General features: G+C 45.7%; 1 protein-coding gene across 2 annotated transcripts in view; it reads right to left on the bottom strand.

The window, feature by feature from the left end:
* GPC3 (glypican 3) overlaps positions 1-27,102 on the bottom strand; it is a 144,800-nt gene that overhangs the window by 9,102 nt on the left and 108,596 nt on the right. For both annotated transcript variants that reach the window (XR_014318429.1, XM_082771210.1), the window contains exon 7: positions 18,352-18,505. Coding sequence is in view for 1 of the 2 variants with exons in the window: in XM_082771210.1 (XP_082627336.1) it covers positions 18,352-18,505 (154 nt within the window). In the remaining variant the exon portion in view is untranslated. The remainder of the gene's footprint in view (positions 1-18,351; positions 18,506-27,102) is intronic.

The following is a 27,102-nucleotide window of genomic DNA, read 5'->3' as shown; positions in this document are numbered from 1 at the left end:
CTTGCAGAGCACAGGCTGAGGTGAGAGCACTGCCAAGGGAAGGGAGCCGAGAGGCTCTAGTGCTGCCCAGCTTTTTTAATTGCGTTAAGCTGCTAAAATAAATAAATAAATAGAACCCTGGCTCCGCATTAAAACAGCACTAAGTAACTTCAACCCATAAAAATGGAGTAATGCAGGAGGCCCTGGGAAACATCACCATGACCGGTTTTCCGATTTTATATAGAAGTAGAATGGTTGGGTTCACAGACTGGAACTTTTTAATGGCTCCAGGTCGTGTTCCCTGTGCTGTGTGCTGGAAGGAGCCCCAGGAACAGTCACTGAAGTCTGAAACCAGGACCTGGCTTTACACTTCTGCACGGCTGCAGGGAGAGACCGACCCAAATTAAACCCAGCTGCTCACCAAGTGAACGTAATGTCTGACGCAAAACCAGGGCTGGTTCCTGCTCCCTGCCTCCCTCCTGGACTGAGCACAAAGCCTGTCCCAACACACCGCTGGAATGACGGTGCTGAAAGCTGGACGGTGGCAGCAGCTCCCATGGGAAATCCAGCATCATCCCAGCTGAGCACCAGGACACCAAGATTGCGGTGCTGTGAAGGATCCAGCTCAACACACTTGCTCTTTCCTAGTTCCCCATCATTCTCCAAGACCTGTGTTTTGAACTGTCAAGCTGTTGCCCGTGGCTGGAACTGTGGTGAAGCTTGGGTACACCACCTTGGCTGGCCCTCCCCCAGGAAGAAACAGCAAGGGAGGGAGGGGATCAACCTCGGACTCCTGCCCTGCACCTCCCTGGGTCAGCTTGGGCGTGCAGCCATGGAGGATACTGGGGACAGTCACACAGGAGCATCCGATTGCACAGGGACTCATCCATTGGCACTGCAAGCAGGCAGGTATCAGCCAAGCAGTGAGACAAGGTGGCAATGCAAGAGGGCTCCATGGCCCAAGTCCATGAATGCCTCCCCCTCCATCCTATCTTGAACACTCATGGCTCAATCTCAGGAATGTCACAATCACAGTGGAAAATCAAAATAAAAAAGCTATGTAATCCAGTTTGTAAAGCCCTTGAAAAACACAAAATCCTCTATAAAATGGATTACAGAGATGTTTCCTGGAAATCTAGAAGTGCATTTCAGCCTCCCTCCTCTCCCACCCTTCCAAAAAAGGGAAAAGAAGCTAGTGACCCACGGCGCTCCTCCCCACACACGATGTGCCTGTAATGAGCTCTCTTTCCTAGCAGCTCCCTACCAGGCCCTTCTATGCAGATGGCAAATGAGGCAATTTTGCCCTAGACATTGATTTGGGGCATTAGCTGCTGCATTTACCCAAGCCTATGGGGAAGGCAACATGCGTCCCTGCATCAGGGAAAGGGGGAGATGCCTGCCAGCCTCCTGCATACTTTTTGGTTCATCTCTTTTCAGGTGGACCCCCAACAGGCTCTAGGGGACAGTGCAATGCACTGCTGTGGTTTTGTGAGCTGCAGGAGCCCAACAACAGCCACAAAGGGACTTGTAACCCTGCAATATACCCAGGCCTGCAGGTGCTAAGCAGGATAGTGTCTTCTTGAATCAGAGCAGTCTTGTAAAAATCCAGGTATCTTGCTTGGCTGTGCCAATGGTGACAACGTTATCAGCTGAAGAAAGCCCAGACACTCACATGCCAATGGTATAAAAATATTTAGCTCCAATACCATTATTATTCTGGTAGATTAAAATCTGCATTTTAAAATATTGACTCAAGTATCCACAGTCAATGGTGGTGGATCAATTTTCTGTTAGGAATTGTTATATTGTGAGAGTTTTTGTACTGTCATTCTTATTTGGAACAAACAAAACAATTGCAATATTAGCATTCCCAGCAGAGCACGCATTTAAGTTCCTGACCTGTTATTGCTCAAGGACTTCTGCAGCTGCAGATGCCTGCTCTGAGCTACAGCTAGGTCACTTTGAATGATGCTCATAGAAGAAGGATCAAAACACTTACAGCTTGATCAAAAGGACATTTTATGAACACTGCAGCCAGAGTTAAGTGCTGATGTGAATACTTACATTCGCCTTTATATTAGCTCAGCTTAGTTCTAATAAAATTAACACCCTTTTAAATAATGCACTCAATTTTTATTTGTTTCATGTTTTTGTGCCTTATGGCTTTGAAAACATATCCTCAAAACCTTTCCATCACTCTGAGAATGTCCAGCTGTGTTAGGATCTGGAAATCAACTTCTCCAGCGGAATAAGAGGAGTAGCTGCTTGTATTATTACTCCACCTGCTCCAACCTGGACTTATCCACCAAAGGTTGTTTTTTTTTTTTTTTTTTTTTTTGTCTACCACAAAAGAGGCTAAAATAGTCATAGTCTTTCTTTTCCACAGTAGAAATAACTATCTGTAAATAAACAATTAAATACTGAACTGCATGCACCAGCAGTATCAATGCTTCCTTGAAAACACAACAGAAAAAAACAAAGCAGTGAAAAATCCAGTCTCTTTTCTGCTCTAATACTTGCACATTAGAGGAAAAATGAACTTTCCAGTCCAGGACAGGGAATGTCTTATTGGTGCAATACAGCCATTTAACTGTTCTTTAGAGATATTCATCTCAAAAGACAGAACAGAAAGAGCATTTTCCCCCCTTTTATTTATTTATCTTTTTTGTGCCAACTCACCTTAGCTGAAAAGCACATTGAGATTGTAATTATGGGAAGGCCTCATCTAGTAGATTTGTAAACTCAGCTATCAGCTTGAATTACTGGAATTAGCAAGGCTAATTTAATGTCACTGTTCAAAATAGCTCAGATTTGGAATTTCTTAATGGCCTTAGGAGAAGGAGCCTTTATGCATACTGCAATCTAGGCTTCATTCTTAGACTAAATTCCTTCTCATAGATTTTGTGAATGCCCTGTTTTGTAGCCAACACAAACTCTGTCCAGTAAAATAATGTAAGGACTCAGAATGAAAAGAGATTAGCTGTTCCCTGCTCCTGTTATTTTAAAGCAGAAATAACTTTGGCTTCTACTGATTCATAGACAAAGCTTGAAATGCAAAGCATGCTCAACTCTAGATTCAGCATGAAAAGGACCTTAAAATATTCCCGAGTGCAAGTAATGGACTTATTAGAGGGATGAAAAGAGCCACTTTTCACAGAATCCCAAGCTCCTTAGTCCTGTCATATCAATAATCTTGCTTAAGAATTTCATTCTATTTACATTTGCCTTCAAAATATCTTGCCCAACTCATATGAAATAAAACGTTTATACTTTTAAAGAGCCGATTTATGTCCGCTAGTGTTCAGTGGCAAGTGTTGTAAAATGTCTGCGGATCACCCAAAACTTGAGCGTGCGTGACAGCATCAGGATAGTGTGTGACAGAACAATCCTGTACAACATGCAGTTTTACACCTGACAATTTGTAAATGAGGAGGTGATTTTATAGACTTGGTTAAAAGCATCATTTTTAAATAATGGCAGTCAATTGTGCTGGAACTCACTGTACCTGCAATCTGTTCTCCTCTCCTTTATGTTTAACACCCACAAAAACAAAGCTGACAAAAAAAAAAAAAAAAAAAAAAAGCTTTAGAGATATCAGGAAAGAAATCTGCCTGGCTGTACTTAAGCTACCAAAACTTACTATTTTTTTCACCCAATTTGCTTAGTCTTTGCAAGACAGTTTAACAAAAAGTAGCACCGAACTAGTAGGGGTAATTTTGACCCTTTATTTTGAAGAAGTGACTAAAAACCAAAGGTAATTCAGGAAGAAATTACAAAAGCTGGTATAGAAACAATAGGAAAGCAGACAGAGTTATCCCCTGATCACTCCTTTTTAAGGAGCACAGTGGGATTTTTCTCCACTCAGCTCCATGTCCCTGTGACGATTGGCACTGGTCAGGAGTGCAGCAGCACGGTGGGGAGATGAGATGCATCAAGCTACATCTGTACCGGCAGAGACCCAAAATCCCAAAACACTGAGCTGTGACAAGTGGCCTTCCCAGGACAGCCTCTGCACGATGCGTGGCACTGGACAGTAATGGCTTTCACAGACCTGACCACAGGGTTTTGCTCTGGAAAAGCAGAGTGTGGAGATTGCGTGCTGCTATTCACCCAAAGGTCTCGCAGCACACCACAGGCATTAATTATGCTTCCTGCTTTGCAGAGATTAATTAAGCACTGAAGCCTTGTGGTCCTAAGGAGCCAAGCACAAGCTTCCACTTACTAATGGCTAAAACCGAGGTGATGTTGCAAGGAGGGTTCATGAGCATCAATGGGCAAGCTGGGAAAAGCACCCGAGTGCCCCAAGTTGCTTTGCAGCAGCATCTCCCTCTTTCTAGCATGCTTTTAATTCCTCCAGCTGGGTCCCAGCAAGTCCCCCTTCAAAGGCAGCCGTTCAAGGTTTTACTCTGAAAATGCTCTTTCTGACGAGGCATGGGAAACAGACACACCAGGGAGCAACGTCCCACAGTCATCTCTCAGTGCACCCGCCCAGCCCTTATTCCTTCAGGACCCCAGCCAGTCTTTGACCTCAGTGGTCATTTTTCTTAAGGATGAACTCCACAGCCCTGGTGAGAAATCAGCCAAGAAGCAACAGAAGGTCCCCAAACCATCCTTGCTTCTGCCTGTTACATGCCACTGGCTACCAGGCAGCTGTGTTACCCCTCCCTGGGTGGGACAGGCTGCAGAAGATGCCCCAGCTGTGTTTTTCCGCCCATCCTCCCAACCCCTCCAGCCCAAAGAAGCAGCACTGTGAGCAGAGCCCTTAGACAAACGATTTGCCTTGGGCACAGGTGCCAAGAAACAATGGATTTAGATGAGCAGCCTGTGGACCAAAACCACACTTTTTCTTTCGCTCTGGGCTTTTGTAACAAATAAAAAAACAAACAAAAAAAAACCACATATGTATAAAAAATGATACTGGTGCAACAGAAAGCTGGACAGCAAAGGGGGATTGCCAGCCCCTTCAGCTAACAAAAAGTGCTAGCTGTGCTGCAGCTGTAGCCTGGGAAACCCATTAAGACCACATGGGGTGTCAAATTGTATGTAACATGAGTGCCGGACTTGCAGGCACCGTGTGACGGCAGCCCCACAATGGAGCCGGGCGGAAAGCACGTCCAAAGAGACCGGAGATGACAGAGTTTCTCAGCACATGCCTGCCTTTGCCTCCAAAAGCACGGAGGAGCAGGTGAACAGGCATGGCCATGCACAGCCCCCTGAGGAAATGCTGTGAGTTTGCTCCAAGAGACCTGAGCCGCAGTTGCGGACAGAGGAAACATCCTCCAGACCCTGCCATGGGATGCACAGAGAAGGATCTCAGGGACAGACCAAGGCTGATGCAGGTGTCCACCTGTGGAGCAAGGTTTGCTGTAGGAGCTGCATCTGTTTGCTTTGCTTTATGGTCAGTGCAGTCCCACAGCCACCCAGTTCCCCAGAAAGACATCTCCTGTTGGTGTGGGGAGATGAGTGGGAGGCACGGGACTCAGAAACTGAAGGATGTAAATGGCAGAGGGATTGCACAGGCTGCAGAGGACTCCCTGGCTACCACAAAGCTATGGTGTGGCTTAATAGCAAGTGACTGAAATAAAAAAGCCCTCACTCCCCAACACCTGCTGCAAGATGCAGCAGAGCAAACACTGGAGTTCCTGGAGAGAGCAACCCACCAGCACCACAGCCCTGCTCCCACACAGTACCCAAAACATTTCCCCTGCCAGGGATGTCCCACAGCTCTATATCATCCCCCGTGCCCAGGGAGCCCTGGAGCATTAAAAACCCAAACTCAGGTTCTGCTGGCCAAAGCCAGCATGTTGGAAATCAAGTTGGTCAGTGTGGGGGGGCTTGTAGGAGGTTTCAATGGGATTTGAGGGATTTGGTAGCCTCTGGGCAATCCCACACAGTGGTCCCAGTTACCTTGTATCCTACATAACAGGACATGGATAAGTATTTTTACAGACAAGTTTCTGCTCTTTAATATATGCAGCTGATCAGAGTTAGTCTTACTGCCATTAGCAACCAAAATCACTCTCAAACTTCCTGCTTCCCCACCCAAGAACAGCAGTTCTTTTCATCCAATATGTAGAAATACCTCCTCACAGTCTGCTTATTTTTTTGATTTTATTTTATCTTTTTTGTCGGTACACAGAATCATTTTTCTTTCTTCTACGTTTTCTAATGAGTTCTGGCGGTGGGAAGTTGTTTGTAAATCACGCAAGCATTTGTTTTACTGGAAACATCTGCTTTAACACATTTGTCTTGAAAAAACATTTTTTTAAACAAAGGTATTAAGCTGCAATGTAAATTGGGCACATCTGTTTATGAGTCACTGCAATAGCACTGCCTCCAGTCCACCAGATCACACAGATCTCCAGGGGCCTGATCCAGCAGAAATTGGAAACTTAGAGCTCACTCTGCTCCCTTTTCCAGCACTACTTCTCACAGAGTATTGCTGACTGATTTAATAAATTAAGGCCACTAAATAGGAAAGACCTATTTAGCATCTGCTAATAGCCTGAAGTACCTGGCTCAGTTCATCAAGGTATTTCAGCCGGTGCCCAGCTGTACGCATGCCCAAGGACTGATTTCAGTGGCATTATTTGTGTGTGTGTGTGGGGGGAGACTATCGGACCTTCCTCTGCCTGCAGTCCCGTGCTGCCTCTGTTGTGTTCAGCCATTCAAAACATTTAGAGAAGCAGAGTAGAGGGAAAGGCATCAGCTGAACCTCCAAGACCCCAATGCCCACAAGCTGGCGTTTGCTCCCCAGAAACCCAACAGTCAGTAGACCTCAGGCAGGAGAAACCACACAGCTTCTTTCTCTGGAGTAGCTCAAGAGCAAATTAGCTCCTTCAATGCTTCAGGGGTAAATAAAGTAAACAGGGAGTGGGAAGGGGGCATCAAAAAGACAAGGAGATGGCTGAGAAAGGATTCCCCACAAGATCCGCAACGGTAATGCAGTGCACACAGAGCCTTTGCTATGCGCACCCAAAACACCACCCCTGGCTGCAGCAGCTCTTGACACAGCCCTCCCCTCCGGACAGACACCTCCCAGCAAACACACCAGGCTCCAGCAGCGACCTACCCAACCTGATGATCGCCACTGCCCCACATCTGGAAAAATCAACGTATTGGTGAGAGCACCCACAGACAGAATGCACATCAGCCACGCGGAGGGGAGAGCCAGCCCTGCATGCAGCCGCGTGTTTGTTGCATGGTACTGGACACACCTTGAGCCTTTTTTCATCTTTGCAACAGCAGAAATAAAGCTACGAGTGCCAGGAACAGAAATCAAATGCGACAGCACATCAAGTGCTCCCTGACAGCAGACACCAAAATCACAAGCAAGAAAGTTTGCCCTTTGAAGAGAGCGAAAGAAAAGCACTTCTGGTATAAATGCATTCTTTCACATTCCCTGAGCTTGCCTTAGCAGATGATTTATGCGGACAAGGGAAGAGGAAGAAATATCGCAGGCTGTGTTCTGCTATGATTTTGGGGAGCATACAACTTTTATTTACTTTTTACCGGAACAATCTACACAGAAACCAGAACAGGACAAGCAAATGTACCAAAGCTGCAGAGCAGCCGGTGGAGAGTTATCAGCGAGGCAAAGGATATTACTCAGACTCTGATAATAACCACCAGCTCCCACCTGCCAACTGCAGTCTGCGTAACACAAAAGTCCAAAAACATGCTTCAGCAGATGTCTGACTCCCCAAGCAGGAAGCGTCTCCAGTATCCATGGGACGCAAGCAACTCCAAAATAGTTTCAAGTCCAATGAATTTACAGAGACTCAAGATACTGAGTGCATTTGAATTAAAACAGGAAGGGAAAAAATAAAGGATATGTATCACATTGCAGTTGCAATTTACATTTTAGAAATCCTGCTGGGAGTCCTGTGTTGGACCTTAGATGGTGACATACTCCCTGGCAGCCTGTCCAGCTGCCGAAGCAGCCGCAGCCTGGAGTGAGCAAGGTCCCACAGCAACCAGCAGTACCTGCCACTGCAGTGCATCCATCGCAGCACGCCTGGTTAGAAGCAAATAATGGCATATGACCAAGCAAGAGAGCAGCCAGCCATAGATAGGATGCAGTGACCCTGGACACGCAGGGACTTTCAGCATCCAGCAAGGGACAACCAGACAAGGCCTTTGGATGAAGTAAGGTCTCAAAAAATAAAGGCACTAGCAAGTGACGTCCTCGGGCTGGGACATTTATGACCCGTGCTGGACATAGACCCAGCCTCCTGCTGCAGCTGCCCTGTGCAGGGCGACCCATGCGGGAAGCGGCTGGGACAGCAAGATATTGTCAAGAGCTCTAAATACCACTGAAGACATTTTCTGAAACAACAGAAGCTAGTCAAAATGCCAGATTTCCATTCCCACAGAAAACGTGGAATGCGCTACTGCTCCAAAGCAGAACAAAGGCAAAATGTGTCCAAATTTTCTGTTGCTTGAAAAAAAAAAAAAAAAAAAAAAAGGCAAGTTGACTTGGGGAGGCCAAAACATACTACTCCAACAAAGTCCAATCAATTCATTTAGATTTCATTTTTCCTGTGGTGTAATTAAAACAATCTCAAACAAGGACAAAAAGCCTCTCTGGAGTGAAGGCTGACAATATTACACATTCCAGGATGGGCAAACAGGCTGTTTCTGCATTTCCCCACTGCAGGAGCAGAGAAAGATGTTTGAATTTATTTCCAAAACAGAAAACCTGTCCAAAACCTCAGCATACTTCACCGCATCTCAGTTCCAGCAGAGAGGCATTCTCCAATCAAAGTCTCCCCATCAGAAAGCTTCCAACCTGCCCTAGAAGCACCACGGGGGGAGGTTAAGTTCTGGGGTCAGCCCTTTTTTAGCCCAAAGTGAGGTATACCATAGACCCACAAGAGCTGGCAAGACTGACAAACCTGGCTTTTGCAGTTCAGAAGCACTCAGCTGCATGAAATTCGTTGATACAGAATAAAGCCATCTGGGTTCTCCTTAGAGCCATGAAAGGCCAGGAAACCACAAGGGCCAGGGATGCATGGTGAAGGCAGAGCGCAGCCCACCAGCATCCACCGCGTGGGAAGGACATCTCTCCTCCAGTTCACAGCTCATTTATCTCCCTGTGCGAAGGGTCGGGAAGCTGGTGGAGGTCCATCAGGGAATTGGTGGAGCCAGCGCTCGGACACACCTGGTTCAGTTCATGTTACTACTGGTGTTGGCCCCAGCGAGGACGGCAGATGTGCACACACAGGTCACAGCTAATGCAGAACAGTTGAAGAGAGCTTCTTCCTGACGAATGATGAATTCCCCCGTTTCTGAAGCGCACTGAAAGTGAACAGAGCAGTGTTGACTCAGTAACCGATCGTGTCCTGGTAATACACGAACTGATGAGTGATTTGCAGTCCAGACCCAAATGCAAGCTATTTTTACTTGCAGTTACAGCAAGACAAGGGTTGGGGAGAAGAGAGAAAGAAACATGAGTTTCATGAAACATGAAAACACTGAGTCCTGGGAGATTTCTCTGGAGGAGCATCCCTCTCCCTCATTCCTTTATCTTTTCAGCAAGGGCTAGAAAGACAGGCTCCTTCCAGACCAGGTTTGTGTTTCCAGCTGCTGGAGAGTATTAACCACCAGTGCCAGGTGCTAGGATCAGGTCCATGTATATGCACTTGTATTCACAGAAAAAAGTAAAAAACTGTTTTCAAGAGTGCAATGCTCCATCTGCATCCATCCTAACCTGATGGATCTTGGGTAAGGAAATCACTACTGTGTAGGCTCTCACTCAACCACATCTAAGTAAACATCAGCTCCACAGAGCCTTCACTTGCTGCCATAATGCAATGCTGCAGCTTGCACTGCTAAGTCATTGGCGTGATATCCCATGTAAAAACACATTTGTTCAAATTCAGTGAAGGAACGAAGGGAACCAAGATGCCAGGATTTTTAAGGCAGTCTGGAGAGTTTCAGCATTTCCCATCTTCTTCCCTTTAGGGCTCAAAGGTACTGTGAAAGCTGTACACAAGTTTTCTAGTAAGAGCTGACTTCCACGGTCCACCTGAAACAACATCTACCCTCTTGGGAATCTCTCTCAGGCCAAGATGATTGAAAGCAATGCAACAGCCCCAGCTGAGAGCCCAGGACCCTCTCATAGACCCTTTCAATGAGGCAGGGTCACCTGGACCAATGTTAATTGTGTTTGCAGTTTTTCCACAGTTTCCCCAAGATGTGTTCTGGGCAGATGCATGTCAATGCCATCCTAAGCCAAGCTTTGTTTAGGAGTCCTTGATGGATCTTAGTTCCATGAGTTTCCCTTCTTGTGTTCTCGACTCCATACAACCTCCGAGTGTCCCTGCTGCATGTTGTCCTTCACATTCAATACTTGTTGCCTGAAGTCCAGTCCCCAGCATTACAGTGGCATGCTCCAAAGGATCCCAGTGTTGCCAACCCAGTCGTGCTTTCGAACAGTGGCTGTGGTTTCCACATGCCACCATTTTGCAGGACTGCAGCCACAGATCAGCTGTAGTGTTGTCCCATGGCTACTCTCCTTCAGCAGTACTCCGGTGGTCAAAGAAACCTGGCCATTGAGGTATAACCAGAAGCAACAAATTGCAATGTGATCACAAGGATGAGCTAACAAGGGCACCTGCCTTTACTCCACATCTGGGCTGAAGACAATGCAGTGAGGTGTGCTTATGTAGAAGTCCACAAGGAAAGGACATAGGCTGTGCCAGCCTGTCCTGGACTGCAGAAGAGTGGAAACACTACCAGTAATGAAGGCAGCCCTTCTTCACGCAGGACACATCCATCATTTTCTGAGACCAGGAGCCACAGCAGACATGGGACAGGACAGGGATGTGGGACAGCCCAGTCCAACACACACGGGACATTTGTGGGATGTTTTACAGCTGAGGGCCAGCACACTGACACAAGTGCTGGGCACATGCAGCAGCTGGCACAGCTGGGACATGCCCTGGGGCAGGAGCTCTCTCCTGCCACACCAGGAAGGGCTGCTCACTGCAGACTCATTTATTACATCACTGTAATCACTCTTATCAGCTTACCTGCAGTAGGGCATTAGTAAAAGCCAAGCCACTCACGAAAGGGGCACCCTCTCCCATGTGAAAAGTCAATCAACACGTTGTATTGTTATCAGGCTTGCAGACAAACCTCTCTTTGTATGGCAAACGGCACAGATATGAAGCCCTGACTATCAGTGTAAGGTTATCTTGTCAGTCCATTAGCAAGTACCACCTGCTCTGCTTCTGTCTGAAATATCCCTTTATTTTCATCCCTTAAAAAGAAATCTATCTAAACTATTTTGTCTCTCCCTGAAGAAAAATAGCACGGAAAGAAGTTTGCATTGAGTCAGGAAGTGTGTTTCGCAGCTTCAGAAGAACTCATGCATTTTCAAGCCACAGAAAAACAGATTCATCATTCTTTAAAGATAAATATGACTATCACTATTGCAACTGGGCAGATCTTTGCATACTTGAAATTGTTTTGATGCGTTCAGTCATGTATAATGTCGCACTCAGTAACGCTTTAAAGATACATTAGCTCCCAAATTACACTGTTGAAAAATGTCTCCTTAGACACTCTGGCACAACACAAACTGTTATTCAAACTTGCAATCTATGTTTAAGCCTGAACAGAGAGGAAAACCTTTTGCCAGAAGAGTAGCATTACAAACTTCTGGGACTAAAAAGCAACCACAGATTTACAAAGACTTGTGCCTTTGTACGATGTAAGAGCAGCAAATCATCTCACCTGACCTTCAGTATATCTCAAACTGTTAGATTTCAGCCAGTCACCATATACTGAAGCCAGGAACCAGCATAGATTGGAGATTCCAAAAGTATTTAGACCAATTTCCTCTCACATTGTGAATGTGATGCATTTGATTTATGGCTACACAACTATCAAGGATTAAAATGTCCTCCACTGATCCTGCTTTAAAAAACCTGGTACATTATTCTTCGCTTTGGGTCATAGGGAACCAAGGAAGTGGAAACCAGCTCCTAAAAACGCAACATACAGATATCTCAGTCAGATTTAGACCTGCTACTACTACACTGAAAATATTTAAAAAAAAATACAACTCAAGACCAGAAAAGTAAGAACATGGGATTAACATACCTAGTGGATTTACTTACTGTTTTCATAGATGTTTTTGTACATATGCAGTACTTTGTAAACTGCATATTTATTTTACTAATACGTGAGCTTTCTAGTTTTTCAGCTGTGGACTTACCACTGCTTTGGAGGAATTCTCAGCATACAAGTTAAAAGCAACCTTTAAAATGTACACATTTTATATACTGTGAGGCCTGAAACAGTCATACCATCACAAACAGCCATCTGAAGGGTCCTATAAACAAGCACATCTCTGAAAGCCACCAATAATTTTCCTAGTCTCTCAATTGAAAAATAAAATAAATTGTTGATTTCAAAAGTGAATTAGTGAACTTGACACTCAGTTACAGTTTCAGCCAACTGCTTTGCATGATCCCCCTTCTCTATCTTCTTGCTTGTATTTGAACAGCGACAAAGAATTCTTGACTTCCAACCAAATTTTCATTAATAGGAGAAATTTCAACAAACAGAAACACTTGAAATAGAAAAGCAATAATCAAGCTATTGCACTGTTTTAGTTGGTACAATTCCAGCTCTTCCATCAGGATAATCTAGCTGACATTCGGCCTTGTCGGATTTTTGCCCTGGGACAGGATGAATGTCTTGTAAAACAGCATGTTTCTGCTATCCTTGCTTCAGTCAAGCATTCAACAGCACCGTCGTTGGAAAAAAAGTTGCTGCTACAAAAAATATGGTTAAAAGTCCTAAAGCTTTTATTAGAATAGGAAAAAAATAGCAGAAGGATACAGCTTCAGCTCCAGGATTACAGCTCCAGAACAGCTCACCTAGTCACAGGAGACAAGGACAGGGCACCTCTGCTAAAGGTGGGGCAGAGCCCTGCACAGTAAGTGGGTCCTGCAACAGATCTTCCTGCTGTACAGCACGAAGGCACAACAGCCGCGTGTCCCCACACTGTCAGCAGAATCCACACAGACAGGGACATTTTCCACCTGCTGAAGGAGTATTTTGAAGTAAATTGGGTATTTGAAAATGTCTCTCTCAGCAGACAGATAAACATCCAAATGAACCGACTGTCCAGGCTCGGCACTAAATCAGGCAGAGCAGCATCAGCAGATATTTGCAGCTCAGATACGGGCACCCTGAAGGCATTTACAGAGAAACAATCGCCATAATAAAGAATCCAAAGAGATGATCTTGTAAATATTTTAAATGCCACTGGGCTGCCTCCAAGCACAAGCAGTGAGAGAGCCCCAGCAGACGCCCACGCACTCACAGCACCCTTGGTGCATCCACCACGCTGTCCTGTTACATGCAGATACACCCGCCAAGCAGCAAAGGTGGCCAAAAAGCCTGAGGACAACCATTTTCCAGTACGAATACCCACTTCTAAAGGAAACGTTCCCACAAGAATGGGCTGTAGAAACCACGAGGGCTGCAAACAAACTGACCCTGCCTGGCCTCGAGAGCTGCCACTGCCCAGCACCCACACCCCCTGCCCTGACCACAAACAAGCAGCTTGGTGCTCTTCATGGAAAAGAAATTCAGCTGCCATAGCAGCAGCAGCATCTCCTGTTCCCTGCCACAGCATGGGGATGGAAGGAGCTCAGATTCCCAGGATGTCCAGAAATAAAACCGGGAGAAAATGGGGGTAATGAGAGGAATGCAACCAAATAAATTTGACAAGACTTTCTGAGATGACCCAGCCTAGAGGTACACATCAGTGGCTAAAAAGGCAGAAGCTATTAGAGTTACAGAACCTGGAAAAGCAATGAACACATAGTGCTGATCCTGACTTTCATCCAGCACCCCAGTACAGCGTGGACTGCTGAAAAAACACACAGCCAGCTTGGCTGGGCAGCAAAAGCTGCAGCAGAAAGCAGGGTGCAGAAACAAGGCGCTTTCTGAGTACCACACCAGCAATGGGGCTCAAGCTGCAAATTCTCTCTGCCCTTATAAATAACCAAGGGAGATGAGAAAGGCAACACTCCCTGTTATCCAACCTGCATGAACAGCCAGGCAGGGGAGCTGTTTTACACACACACACACACTGCCAAGCCATCTTTATATATCTTTATTGCATACATCTATCCTTATACATCTCATGGGATGAGGCCAACTTCCCTTCCCAGGATAAACTATTTCTGCTTAATTCTGCCAAATCCATCTGTTCCCAAGACAACTTTTGTTACTGCCTTACAGATATTTTGGAAGGGTAAACCTTCCCCTTTTCCCCTGACCCCAGCTGCTGGACTGCTCAGGATGCTCCCAGGTGATGCTCCTGCCACTAAAAGCACCATTTTCATCCCAACAAACTCCTCAATAGCCTGCAAACTGCCCAGGGCACCACATCCACCACCACTGTTGCAAACCACCTGAAAAGGTTGTACCTCCTCTCCCACAGCCCCTGCTAAAGCCATTCAGCACAGGAGCGTCTCCTGCACCCATGTTTTATTTTCAGGCTTCCTGGCAACCGGCTTGTCAGTTATAAGTGGCATCTTGAGTGAGAATGCCGGAGGTGAGCTAATTAGCGGGTGGCTGTCTGGAGCAGCAGTGAAGCGCCAGCTTCCCCAGGCTCTGTTTGCTTTGGGTACGTGGTGTAGGATGACTGATCTCAGCAGAGTGCGAGGACATGTTTGTATCATAGATTCTGGAATACATTTGCACTGACTCGCAATTTGGGGGAAAATACTATAATTTATTCGCTGGCATGATTTGCCATTGGTGTGGCATAAATATATGCGTGCGTATGTACACATCTCTATTTTTGGAGCTCCGTGCACAGGGTGCCAGTTCCACGGTTACTCCATTGACAAACAGGAAGCGCTCTTCACTGAGCTGGAAGGCTTTCAATCCTCCTCTTATTGTAAACATTATCTGCCTTCAAAATCCTTAATGTGTTGCAGATGTGACAAACAATAAAAGACCTATCATAAAAAAGTCTGCCATCTCCATGTTTCCCACTGGGGCAACATAATAATGAATTTATTAGCATATAGCGCTCACCAACATATGTTTATAGTCACTCACAAACTTTTGACTTGACAGTTTACAAGTATGTTTAAATCATTAAAGTTTAAGTTGACTGTCCAGTTATTACAGGGTCATTATAAATAGGAAACAAAGGTTACATTTTATACAACAGGCGATAAATCAAAACTAGTCTGTATTCAAGACTGACTTTTTTTTTTTTTTTCCTCCTTTTACTCTTTTTTTAGTCTCCACATTTTCCAAACCTTCAGAGGGACACCTCGCTGAGGCCAGCACCGAGCAGCTGTTTGCAGTTATTACCCGACAGGACTGGCAGCACCCGTGCCGAGGAGTGGGAGAAAGTCTGACTGTCAGGACAGATGCACTATCCAAACGACCTGCCTCTTGGGTGAGACAGTGCTGAGCTTTCTCATGCAAAAGCCACTGAGATGGCAAACTGACAACTTCTTCATTCTACCTCCAGGCTGATCCAGTGCCTGCCTGCGCTCAGCGGGAGTCACCCGCCTCTCCTGCTCCCCATGTCACTGACAGGACAGTCAGTGGGATGCACATCCTTTTGCACTCCACTTTGCTGCAAAGATTCGGTGGCAGCATGATGTTTATGTGCCTCGTTAAAGCCTTTATCTTACAGAGTGATCCCATTACAAATGAGATTTTAAGGCAGGGCCAAGAACCTGGGGCACATGGCCCAGACGCGGTCCACAACCTCACTTCACAGGACCACATGATTTTTTCCCTGTTACCCTTGGATAACAGGATGACACACGCTGCAGAGCTGCCTGCCAAGTCCATCTGTAAGGCATAGTCAACCCTTAGCGAGGGAGGAGTTCTCTGCTGCTATCACAGGGCCAGGGATATTTCCTCTTGAGCTGAACCAGACCTCTAAGAAAAAGAAAGCAAAGCACCCGTATGCATTCCCCAACAGCAAACCTGAAGACCAGCAGGGAAGCATGCTTGAAGGGGGTTTGCATGTTTGGTCACCATGCTAGGACACATGCACTGCTGGCCATCCAGCCACCTTGCTGCCTGAGCACTGCATTGCATCCAGCATGTGATAAAAGCAGGGAACCGTCAGCAGCTCACTCCCAGCCGCTCCCAGTCCTGTGTGTCTCTGTTACAGGGTAACCACCTTGGGAAAGAGGGAGATAAAGCCAGGCTAAATGTAAAAGTTTGTTTCACAAAGTATTTCCAGATTTCAAAGCCTGGCATCGTTTCAAATCAGCATGCTAACCTAAAATTTAGAATTTGTGGAACAGGGGGAAATGTGGAATGGTTTCTGGTCGCTTTTATATTGTTATGTACTTATGATATGATGAAAAAAATTAATTGAAAAATACCCTTTTCAAAGTGAAAAGAAATATTCTTAAAATGTTGAAAGTGAGTATTTCCGCACCATCAGCAACTTTTCCTGGGCTTGTTTCCAACATAAAACTTGAACAGAGTCTCAATTTATATCCAATACCAACCAAATATGATTCTGCCACTGTCAGATCAACTTGCCTTTCTGCTCTAAGACAAAACACACACACACAAAATTGCATGCTCAACTGAGGAAGATCCAGAAAGTCTCTGTGGCCACCATGATGGCACAGCACATGTCCTCTAAGGCCAGCTAGAGCCTAAAAGCTGTGCTGGTCAAACCCAGTGCTCTTAGCAGCCTGAGAGGCTTAACCTGATGAGAAGACAATGCCCCAAGCCACTGCTGCTTTTTCACTATGTAAAGTTAATGTTTACCCAATCCGTAGCAAAGTCAGCAGCAAACACCCTCCAGCAGAGTAGCGCAGGGAGGATAAGCCCTCTTTCCATATAAGATGTTCACATACCACAGTGACAAGAGAGGTCTAAATTGCTAGACAGGCAGGTTATCTGGGAGATCAATACAGTGATTAAACTAGCCTAGAGAGATAGAAGAAGGCAGAAAGGATTATATACACAGTTTCAGAGATCACTGATGATATTATAAGGAAAGCTATAAGAGGAAATTAGAAACACGTTAAAATAGCATAAAAGTGTGACACAAAGATCATGGAAAATGAAACACGTATCTCTGCTCTCAACTCAAAATAATGTGGATCACCTGCATTTCCTTAACATACACTTTGATATTTAGTTCTTGGATGAAAGAAAGGACATTTTATCCTTCTCCAAATTACATATTTCTCTTTCAGACCTGGACTGGAGGACTTAAAAAGCCTTTTCCTTCCCTTAACCAATATTTGAATATATGTATTTTATATATTTTACATAATGTGTCAATAATCTTTGATATGAAACTGGCATTTAATATTTCAGCTCTCACTTCATTAAGGATATTTTAATTATCCCAGACCAATGGAAGGGAATTTATAAACATCTGTGCTTCGTTTAAGAGCCCAAATTTGCCTCTTAAACTTCAAAGCAGTAAAGCTGATTTTATCCAGGTTCAGTTGTCTGGTCTCTCGAAGAGCAAAGCGCAGCACTGGAACCAGCATTAATTGGACCAAACCTCCAGCCGCAGACCCACGTTCAGCAGACACCACACATCCACAGTGGACGTGGCCTCAAGCAGCCTGGCCTTGCTCATGTGAGCACAACAGACGGTGCTGCTGAGCTCCACGGAGTCAGAAGGAGGACAGCAGCAGTTAGGGGGTCAGGGAGAAGGCACGCACCAACAGATTTGTGACTCCCTAAGTAGCAAATGGACCTTGACTTCCTCGTCCCAATGGGTGACCGGGTGATCTTACTAATAATGACCTTACTAATAATATGGCTGACCTTACAAATAATGTAGCCTTGAAGCATCAGGATGTTTTGTGGCCATCTTCAAAGCAACCAAAGACATGAATCATACTGTCAATGCAATTTTAGGCTCCTGAGTACCTAAATCACTTCTGAAAAATGAAGTGTTGTTTTTTTTTTTTTTTTTTTTTTTTTCCATTTGTTTTTAAATTACCCTGAGTCTCTAAACCCTACATCAGAAACAACCAAGATGTTTTGCTGTAGTCAAGCCATCTTTACTGATTTTCTGAAGCCCTCCACCAAAGCAGAGAAGCTCCCCTTTAAACTCACAAGTGTAGGCAGCAGAGGGAATGAGAGAAGAGGGTGACTGATACCTACAGCCAGGCTGTCCTCAACACACCCGTGCAAAACCCACCTGGAAAGTAACAGCATCACTTTTCTAGCTGCTGTCTCAGCAGCACTTAGGCTAGCCAGCAGGACGCTGAGTACAAACAGCCTCTGGGCCATGGCAGTGGAAAGCTGAGCAGCTCCTCATGCTGTCACCCAGACTTACAAACCCCAGAGGGACAGCCGCCGCAGGACCACCATCCCCATCACCTGCTAAGAACCGGAGCTGGTTCCTCACTCGCAGCTCTCCATCCCCAGAGCCTCTGCTGCAGTCATCTTCATCATCGCAGTCTCCGCTCTCCTCCTCCTCCTCTGTGGTTTTGCCCATGGCTTTTTGGCGGGGCAGAGCCATCCCTTTGAGCAGCTGAAAGACAGGATGTGACAGTCATTTAACAGCTTCTGCCACCCTCCCTACCTCTTCACCTGTCACTTGCAGGGGGATTGGGTGACAAAAAGAGGACAGGACTGGGTGAAGCCAGAATGGTGAGCCAGAACGCCAGTGCATGCCTTGCATCAAAGCACTGAAGAACTCAGGTTCATTCATGGACAAAACCACACACAAAACCTCAGTGGAAGAAACAGAAGAAAGAAACAAAACCATGCTGAGTATCTCTGATCCTTGGCTTTTCCCCAGTTAGCCTCACACCAGAGGCTGGAGGACATCTACTAGCCACTGAAGCCCAGGGATCAGCAGCCAAACACATTTCCAGAGTTGAGCCAGACTGAGTCCTGCCGATGACAAAAGATTGAGTCCTGCCTGTCACGACAAAAACTAGTGGCAAGATGAAGCTTTTATTTTCCCATGGAAGTTGGACACAGAAGCAACGGTGTAGCTGAGCCATAGTCAGTGGTTGAGGGCAAGCAGAAGCAAGCATCCTTCACCCACTCACATACAGGGAGCAGCTGAACTCAGCCCCAGGCTTAGTTACTGCTATGCCACCATGGGTCTTCGTGTTGTCAATTCAATATAAGGCAATCTTTTGGAAGACAACACTGCGTGGCTGTCATGGATTATCACCTATCTGAGAAGTAACACGTGTGAAAAGAAGTGACAGATCTCTCAGATCCGTATGGTGTCCCACAAAAATAACCTAAAAATCTCATTCTTTACTCTTGAAGTACAGAGGATGCTACTCTAAGTTTTCGGGATCTGCAAGAAAAGAGCAGCTCAGAAAATCAAGCCCACCACGTCCAGAGAAGACTTAGACCGACAGACCAGTCATTCAGTCCTTTGGCAGAGCATGAAGTGGACATGAGAAAATAAAACAAAGAGCTGCTCTCAATCTCAGCCAGAAGTACTGGTCCAGTAATGCCCTCAACATTTCCAGGGGCACTGACACTACTTTGGGCAACCAGGACAGCTCCATACACCACGAATCCTACCACAGAGGTGCAAAGAGCCCTCGTCCCATCATAGCCCTGCCTAAGGCAATCAGCACAGTGATGACAAGAGCACCTACAAACATTCTCCCCCACAGCCAGGCTTTTCTTCCAAACCTCTCACGTTTCCTGATGTATTTTTGAAGATGCTTGTAGAGATGAGCTTTCTAACAGCAGTGGATTAAGGTAGGATTTAACTTTGCTAGGCAGTGACAGAATCTGTAATCCACACAAAGCAACTCTGGTATTTTCAAGCAGAAAAACACTTCCAGTGCTTTAAAGTCAAGTCCTAACTAATCGTGACAGGTTGCACATTGCTGAGATGAAGATTTGAATACCTCCACTGAATACAGGGTCAGGACTGCTTTCAAACACGGGTGGGAGCTCTCAATGCTGCCCCTTCACGGTGCATGGTAGGATTAGACATCTTTAAGATACTGGCTTCCTCTTCCCACTGACTTTTCTGATTATGCTATTGCTAAAAGAACCCAGCTATTTCATCATAAACCCAGCTTCACTTTGAAAGTGTGAGTCAGCCCATTAATATATGCTGAAAATTTCTATCACTACCACTACACTGTTAAAAGCCTTCTTGAATTTAATCTCAGTATTAAGAAAAATAACAAAAAGGATAAGTAACAGAAGATATTGCAAAATGGGAGCCTTCTGCTTACTTCAGGGGTTTAGTTGTTTCCAACTATTGCAGCAATATGCGTGCCTTTAAAGGCATTTTTTAATATCTGGAATCTAGGTTATATTTTTAAACTATTAGGCTAGCCTTAGAAAACAGTTCCTAAAATATTTAGCTGCTGAAGTTTATACAGCCTTGGAGGAATGCTTTCAGCATCTGGCTCTCTGTCCACAGCAATGTCCACATACCTTATTGTTTATATTAGAGTAGCATAGCATAATGAAAAACAAATGGCTCGACGTGAGACCACTTCAGTTTTCCTGGCCATGCTGTCTGTGTGCGCCGTGCCCCGCGGGCAGAAGCAACGCGGCAAACCTCTCCTTTGGGCATGCAGCAGTCTGCCCTGTTCCACAGCCGTGCTTTTGTGAACCAAAGACAAAAGGACACTGCAAGAAAAGGTGGTGGTGGTGTGGGGGGGGTGTTCCCTGCTGCATTTCTCCTCTCCCCACAAGCATCCTGTAGCCCTGCAGGGGCTCAGGGCTGGGTGATAAAGATTCACAAAGGTCCATAGCAGGGAGCAATTGAGGACAAGGACACCCCAGCACCACCATAAGCATTTTGGCAACTGCAGCATTAACCTGTTGTTTCTTCTCAGAGCAAGCAGCAATCCAGTTGTGTCCACACACCCTGAACCAGGGATGGCCTGGCTCCACACCCGCGTTAGGAGGTAAAATGCAGCTCATCCCCCCAAAACTCAGAGAAGCTCAGGGGATGAGTTTCTGTGTCCTTCAACAGGCTTTGGCTCAAAACGTCCAATTCGCTCTTCAGGAGCTTTATTTTATTTAGATATTTACGGGCCTTTCCCAGAATATTGCATGACCACAAAAAAAAGCAAAGCAAATGCAGAGTTGGGTGCAGCACGGAGCAGACCTCACACAAACCAAACACGGCAACTGCTCAGGCCTTATCACTCTTTGCATTTCTCTCTTCCAAACTAAGCCCCCAGTGTTTATGAAATGTTTTTAGGGGAAATCATGCTCAAAGGCACGTCGTGCACTGGCTCTTGCTTCTGAGCCTGGTGTTTCTCACACGCCATGGCACCGCGAGACCTGCACCCCACTCCTGGCAGTGACGCCTTTTGTCGGCCCTCCCGCAGGCTGCAGCAGTGCTGCCCCCCCCCCCAGCAGTTACCACACACCTTTTGGGCATGGACATCAAGCCCAAATGTCAAAGGGGGACCAAGAAGCACCATGGTTCATGCAGCCACGTGCCACGGACAGACAATGCCTGTCAAATCCTGCAACACATCTTTACACTGCAAATAAGGAATTCAGCAATAAATAAGCTCACTGTAAATAAGGACTTGGTAAATGACAGAGCTAACAGCATTCCTCAGAGCAGTTTATCAGCTGAAAATATAACGTGGGTGTCCCATACCGGTTAGGGCTCATTGCCCCAGTACACAACCACTAAAAAAGGACACACAAAAAAGCCCCTTGTGGACCAAGGGGACTGCAACCATGTGGCTACAGGATGCTCACTTCTGCATCTAAGGCATGGAGCAAAACAGCAGGGACCTCACCATACATGTCAGCAGCATAACTTTCATTACTCACATGAAACAGCAGAGGCCTAAGGAACTTTCTAGCAGAGAGAATTAAGTTCTGGGACATTTTCAGATTTAATAAGCTTAGCAGGGGGAGGAGGGGTTGGAGGAGGTCAGGGGGGAACCAGAATTTTTCAATTGTTTGTTGTCAAACATTGAAATTACCGAGCATTTCTTGTATTACTTTTTTTTTTTTTTTTTTTTGGCATGCTATAAATTAGCAGCTTAATTTCTCTGCCTTTGTAGCCATAATAAAATGGGAACTTTCTGAAAAATGCCACGCGGGCCTCACAAGCTGCACGTCCCTGTGCAGTGGCTGGTGGCCACCCCATGCTGCTCCTTCCTCCACACAGCACAGCCAGGAAGCGGGTGCAGAGGGAGCAACATGAAACACAAGCACAGCCCTGGAGCCCTGTGAGCATGAATGTAACCAGAGCCCCTCTACACACCACAACCCAGGGTTACCACTCACAGGACTCCAGTGAAGCCCTGGCTTTTAACCTGTCTTTATCTGAAACAGTTGGTGCAGTCTACAGCAACATCTGGAGAAAGTGCAGCATCCTCAGCCATGGGGAAGGGAAGGTACGGATGTGGCCAATGCAAGCTGATGGTGGTGTGCAATGGGCACAGTGATGCTTGCAGGCATCGAGACATCCTCAGCCCTGCAAACCTGCCTAGGCATCAGCAGGTGCCTTCACTGTCTCAGCCAGCACCTTTTCTCTAGGAGAGGGGATGTGCTGCAGCAAAACATGACCAGGAAAAATGCTTCAGGAAATAAAATGCTACAGAAGAGAAGATGATCCAGGGAAGCAGTGAAAAATGAGAGGCAAAGGAGGCTTGCTTTTGCTGAAAGGCCACCCCTAAGCAGCCAGATTAGATGTAATGACTCCCATGCAGGCCTTGTTTGCCACGAAGCTGCAGCCAGAGCATCAGCCACAGCCACACTCAACTACCATTACACAGCCTCCACCATGGTCTGCATGCTTTATGAAATTACATTCAGTGGACTGAACATAGCTTCTCTGTCCTTAAATAGCAACTGGAGCTGACTACTACCCTAACATTACAGTTTATTCATGTCCTGTGGTTTAAAGCCTATAGTAAGAGGCAGGAAAATACATAGTCCAGTGATCACTAAAGTAGTATGTAACAGTGAGATAGCTTTAACTTAATCACAATTCACCCAGCTGCAAGAGTTTACAATCATATCTGCTCTTCTTTGCTAAACCATAATGGCAAAAATACACTATAATGTATCCAATGTAAATGAGAGAGCTAATTGTGGGAGTCTGCGCGCATGCACATGTCTCAGAGGTGTCTGCGGGGCATTCATCTCCCATCTGCACAGTAACCACGGAAGGAAGCACGTGGGACACATCCTTTGCTCCTGACTACGAGTTCCACCAGCTCAGACGTGCATCAGTTTTACTTCCAAGCTCATGCTTTTAAATCATGCCCCCACCCTGGACACAAGGGCATTGGCACAAGGGATGCCAGGCAGTCCCAGCTGGTTTCCATATAAATATTTGTTCCTTGGCTTGTCCTGTGGTCTCCCTGAAGCTCAAAAAACAAGCCAGATCAGAACAGTGTGCCGAGCATTTCTGCAAGGAAAGCTCCCTGGGGCGTCCCAGCATGATTTATACAATTATTCATAACCATACAGTGACCAGACAAAAACAGATGCAGCAACACAGGGTAATGACTCAGCTGGATTTGGACAGGCCACCGTATGTTGAAATCTTTATAACTCCTCATTCTTAACAACCACTTCACTCAGAGCTCACCATCCCACCAGCCCACTGAGCCACCTGGTCTTGTTTTTCCAATTTTAACATAAACAGTGAGAGCTGCAACATACTTTTTATCATTAATCTCCCGTCTCCAAAAAGAAATCAACATTGTGTTCCTTGGACTGTAGTTTAATAGCCGTTTTTTCATTTTGGAAACTATGCTCCCAGTATTGCAAATATCAATTTGAGCAATACCAAAATCGTGCCCACAAATTCAGATAAAATATCAGCACTGAGATACAAGCAGTGTGCTCCTTTAGGGCAGAAATCATCCCTTTCAACACACTTCAAAAATATGTAAAGTAAATAGAACAGCCAAACAGATTATTACAGAGAATAGAAGACTTTTAGAAAAACATTTAATTCCTTCATAAGTTGAGGCGGGAAGTCTGATTGATATTTGTAATCTTTTGGTGGACAGAGCTGTCATTTAATTTAGCTTGCATGACTGAAAAAATTTAATAAAAGTGTTCCACTGAGTTTTACTGAAATTCTTCGCATGTTTTTAGTAAGCCTCTGGAATACGATCAAACCTAAAACGCTGGAGAGGATGGAGACTGATCTTGCAGCTAAAATAATATTCAGAATTGCAATATACATTTAATAATCGAGCTTCCACATCCAGAGTGCTGTATTGCAGAAACTCTCTGGATGCCCAGCTATGTACTGCTCCGCATCATGAAGAGGACCCTGGGAACCAAACCCAGCAGTGAAAGCCAACCTCTGGCTCTGCTAGAAACCTTTCAGAAACTCAACTCAAGCTACCAACTCAGGACTGTCCACAAAATTTTGGATGCCATCCTTCAGGAGCCTTGGTAAGAAAGAGTTTTGCAGGAGCAACGCGGTTCTTTCTCCTTGCATCATGTAAGTCGCCTACACCGACCACATGCTTCCCAACACCCAACACAAAGGCCACCATACTTCCATACTTCCCACACAACCCCTGAGATTCCCAGTAGGTCAGGTTTTTCCATTTTAAATTCCAGTCTGCTGAAAACATTGTCGGGGGGGGGGGGGGGGGGTGGCGCATATATCTTATAGCCAATCCTAACCTTTAAATTTGCAACACTGAATAATTTATGGGTGGCTTTTAAATCAGGGCAGCATCATGGGAAAAGTGCAGATTTTCACACGATACTGTTCCCTGTTAACAGCTCATTACAATGTACAGAAGTATATTCCCATTATGAAATACAGCTGGGGTTGTTTTGCTTATGAAGGTCATTATCTGATCACAAGCGAGAATCAAGGCAAGGAACCCATTTTAAAAGCCTAAAGTTGTGGACTTTTCAAAAACTCATGTGTTTTGAATTTTGTGGCCTGATCACGCACAAGCATGCAACAGGGAGAATCGATTCTCTCCACTTCCTTTGCTTATTAGTCCTAGAAATAGCATGGAAAAAATTATCTTTTATTAGCAAATATTTTCTTTATTATTTAACCAGCCTTCATCACTGGATGCATTGATGCCCTCCCCTCTGCTTTCCTATTTCCCAGCTCCGTTCCTTTCTATCCCTTCTGTGGACAGACTGCCTTGGCAGCACAGGAGCATGCACAAGCCGAAACTTGATGCAGCATCAATAGCATCAATTTTACTTGCTTCTTTCTGAGCTCTAGAGAGCTTTCTCTGTCTTGGACAGCAACAAAACACTACGCGTATTACAGAAAAACTCAATGTTCCCTGGCACCAAGTACCAAATGCCACTAAAAATAAGGGAATTTAAAGCTTTGTAAACTGTAAACACCAGGATCTGTATTTCTGCCTTGCAAGACTGGGTGCATGCATGCATGCACAGACAGGCATCACTGCCCTTCCAACACCGTTAGCCTGCGGACAGAAGAACCCATTTCAGCAGCAGGATAGTCAAACTGGCAGTTTTGTTATGGCCCTTCTGGTTGGATACATCTTGACAGTACAGATGAGGCAAAGAAGAAGCCTGTTCCTAATTGTACTCCTATTTCAAGCTCAGCACAACAAGGAGCAATTGCTAATCAAATGTTAATAAACTGGAAGCAGGCTTTGGACCTGGAAAAGCCATTTTCAGTGCTTAGAAAAACAATGTGTTGGGCATGTCAGCTGTTTTATCAGCTGCTTGAAAAGCAAAATCTGCACTTCCCTGTGCTGCTGCTTCAAACCACCTCAGGTTTTGCACTGCAGAAGCAATACTCAGCAGATCAGGTCCCAGCCAGCATCACACTCCTGCTCAGGGCAAGGAAGGCTCAAGAGTTTGCATCGTACTCTCCAGACACAGTATAAGTATTTTACTCTACTTTTAGTAGGCCCCTCAAAATGCTGTTTCCTGGAATAGGAAGAATCCCTACCATGCTCACCTTGGGTCCACCAGCACAGCAGGACCCCCTTTACTACCTTCACAGACTGCAGAGAAGATGCTCAGCTGTCAGTAAATCAGGTTTCCTGGTCACTCTCCTGATAGCACAAAGAAGCTGGTGACAGCACTGAATTATTGGCCAAAGGGTTGCCCTACTTTATGGATCATCAGCTTAACTCTAGATTAGCTATCAAAACTGACAATATCCCTATGGGTAAAAGAAGACAGATAAAGACCCCTAAATGCTGGAGGTAATTAAAATGAGTCCACACTGGACAGTAAATCTCTGTCAGCAGCAGAAGGGGCTGCCAAGCCGTTATGAATTGCTGCAGCTTGGTGACTTCTGGCCAATGCCCGGGACAGGATGCTCCTGTGAAGGTTTAAGCCCTCCCTGGCACCAGGATCGGCTCCCACCTGCTCTCCCTCAGTACGGGAGGTGTCACTTCCCTGGCCCCAACAAATGCTTGTTCATCACAGGGCACACATGAAAAAGAGATTACCCAGGCTTTACAACCAGCTCATTCACCTTATAGGCAGTTCCTTCCCCTTCCCCATGCAACTATTTTTGGCTTGTTTTTGTGCAGCAATCGGAAGGACCAGAACAGCACAATGCCAAGTGGGGCCGTGGAGTCCAGCCCAGCCTGCTGAGGACTTGGGGGACTCCCCATCTGCTCCCAGCTTGTGCCCTGAGCCCCACATCGATGTCAATGCTGCAGAAATGTTCCTTGTGAGATGCTGCTGTTCCTTCTTCTCCTTTGTGTTCCTGATCACAAACCACCACTTCACCATCCCTTCCTACAGACCTCCTTCCACCCCCATTAAACACAGGTCTCTTTCAAACTCCACAACCAATCATTAACTTCAACACAGTTGCATCAGGTAGTAGATAATGTTTCAGCACCTTGCTGGAGTCTGTCTGAATCTTTTCCTGCGAGAATAGGACTCCTAAAAGTTACCAGTTCTCTAGAACTAAGGTAGGAATGAAGATTTTTTTTGTTCCTGCTCCTTCTCGCCAACAAAGTTTATCCTTCTACCACCATCCACAGTAGGAGATGACTTCCCTTCTCCTGCCCAACCACTCTAAATCACTATACAGGAGAACATGGACCAATTTGTCCACCTGCCAAGCAGCCACCCCTCCAGGGGTTGGCAAGTGAGCAAAGGAGGGGTGTGGGAGCCTATGTGGGCCAGGACCTATCCACTGCTATTATCCATATTTTCCAT

This window comes from Aythya marila (genome assembly GCF_965140915.1).
Source record: "Aythya marila genome assembly, chromosome: 13".
NCBI lineage: Eukaryota > Metazoa > Chordata > Aves > Anseriformes > Anatidae > Aythya > Aythya marila.
The sequence above is the reverse complement of the archived record's forward strand: the minus strand, read 5'-3'. Positions and strand labels throughout refer to the sequence as shown.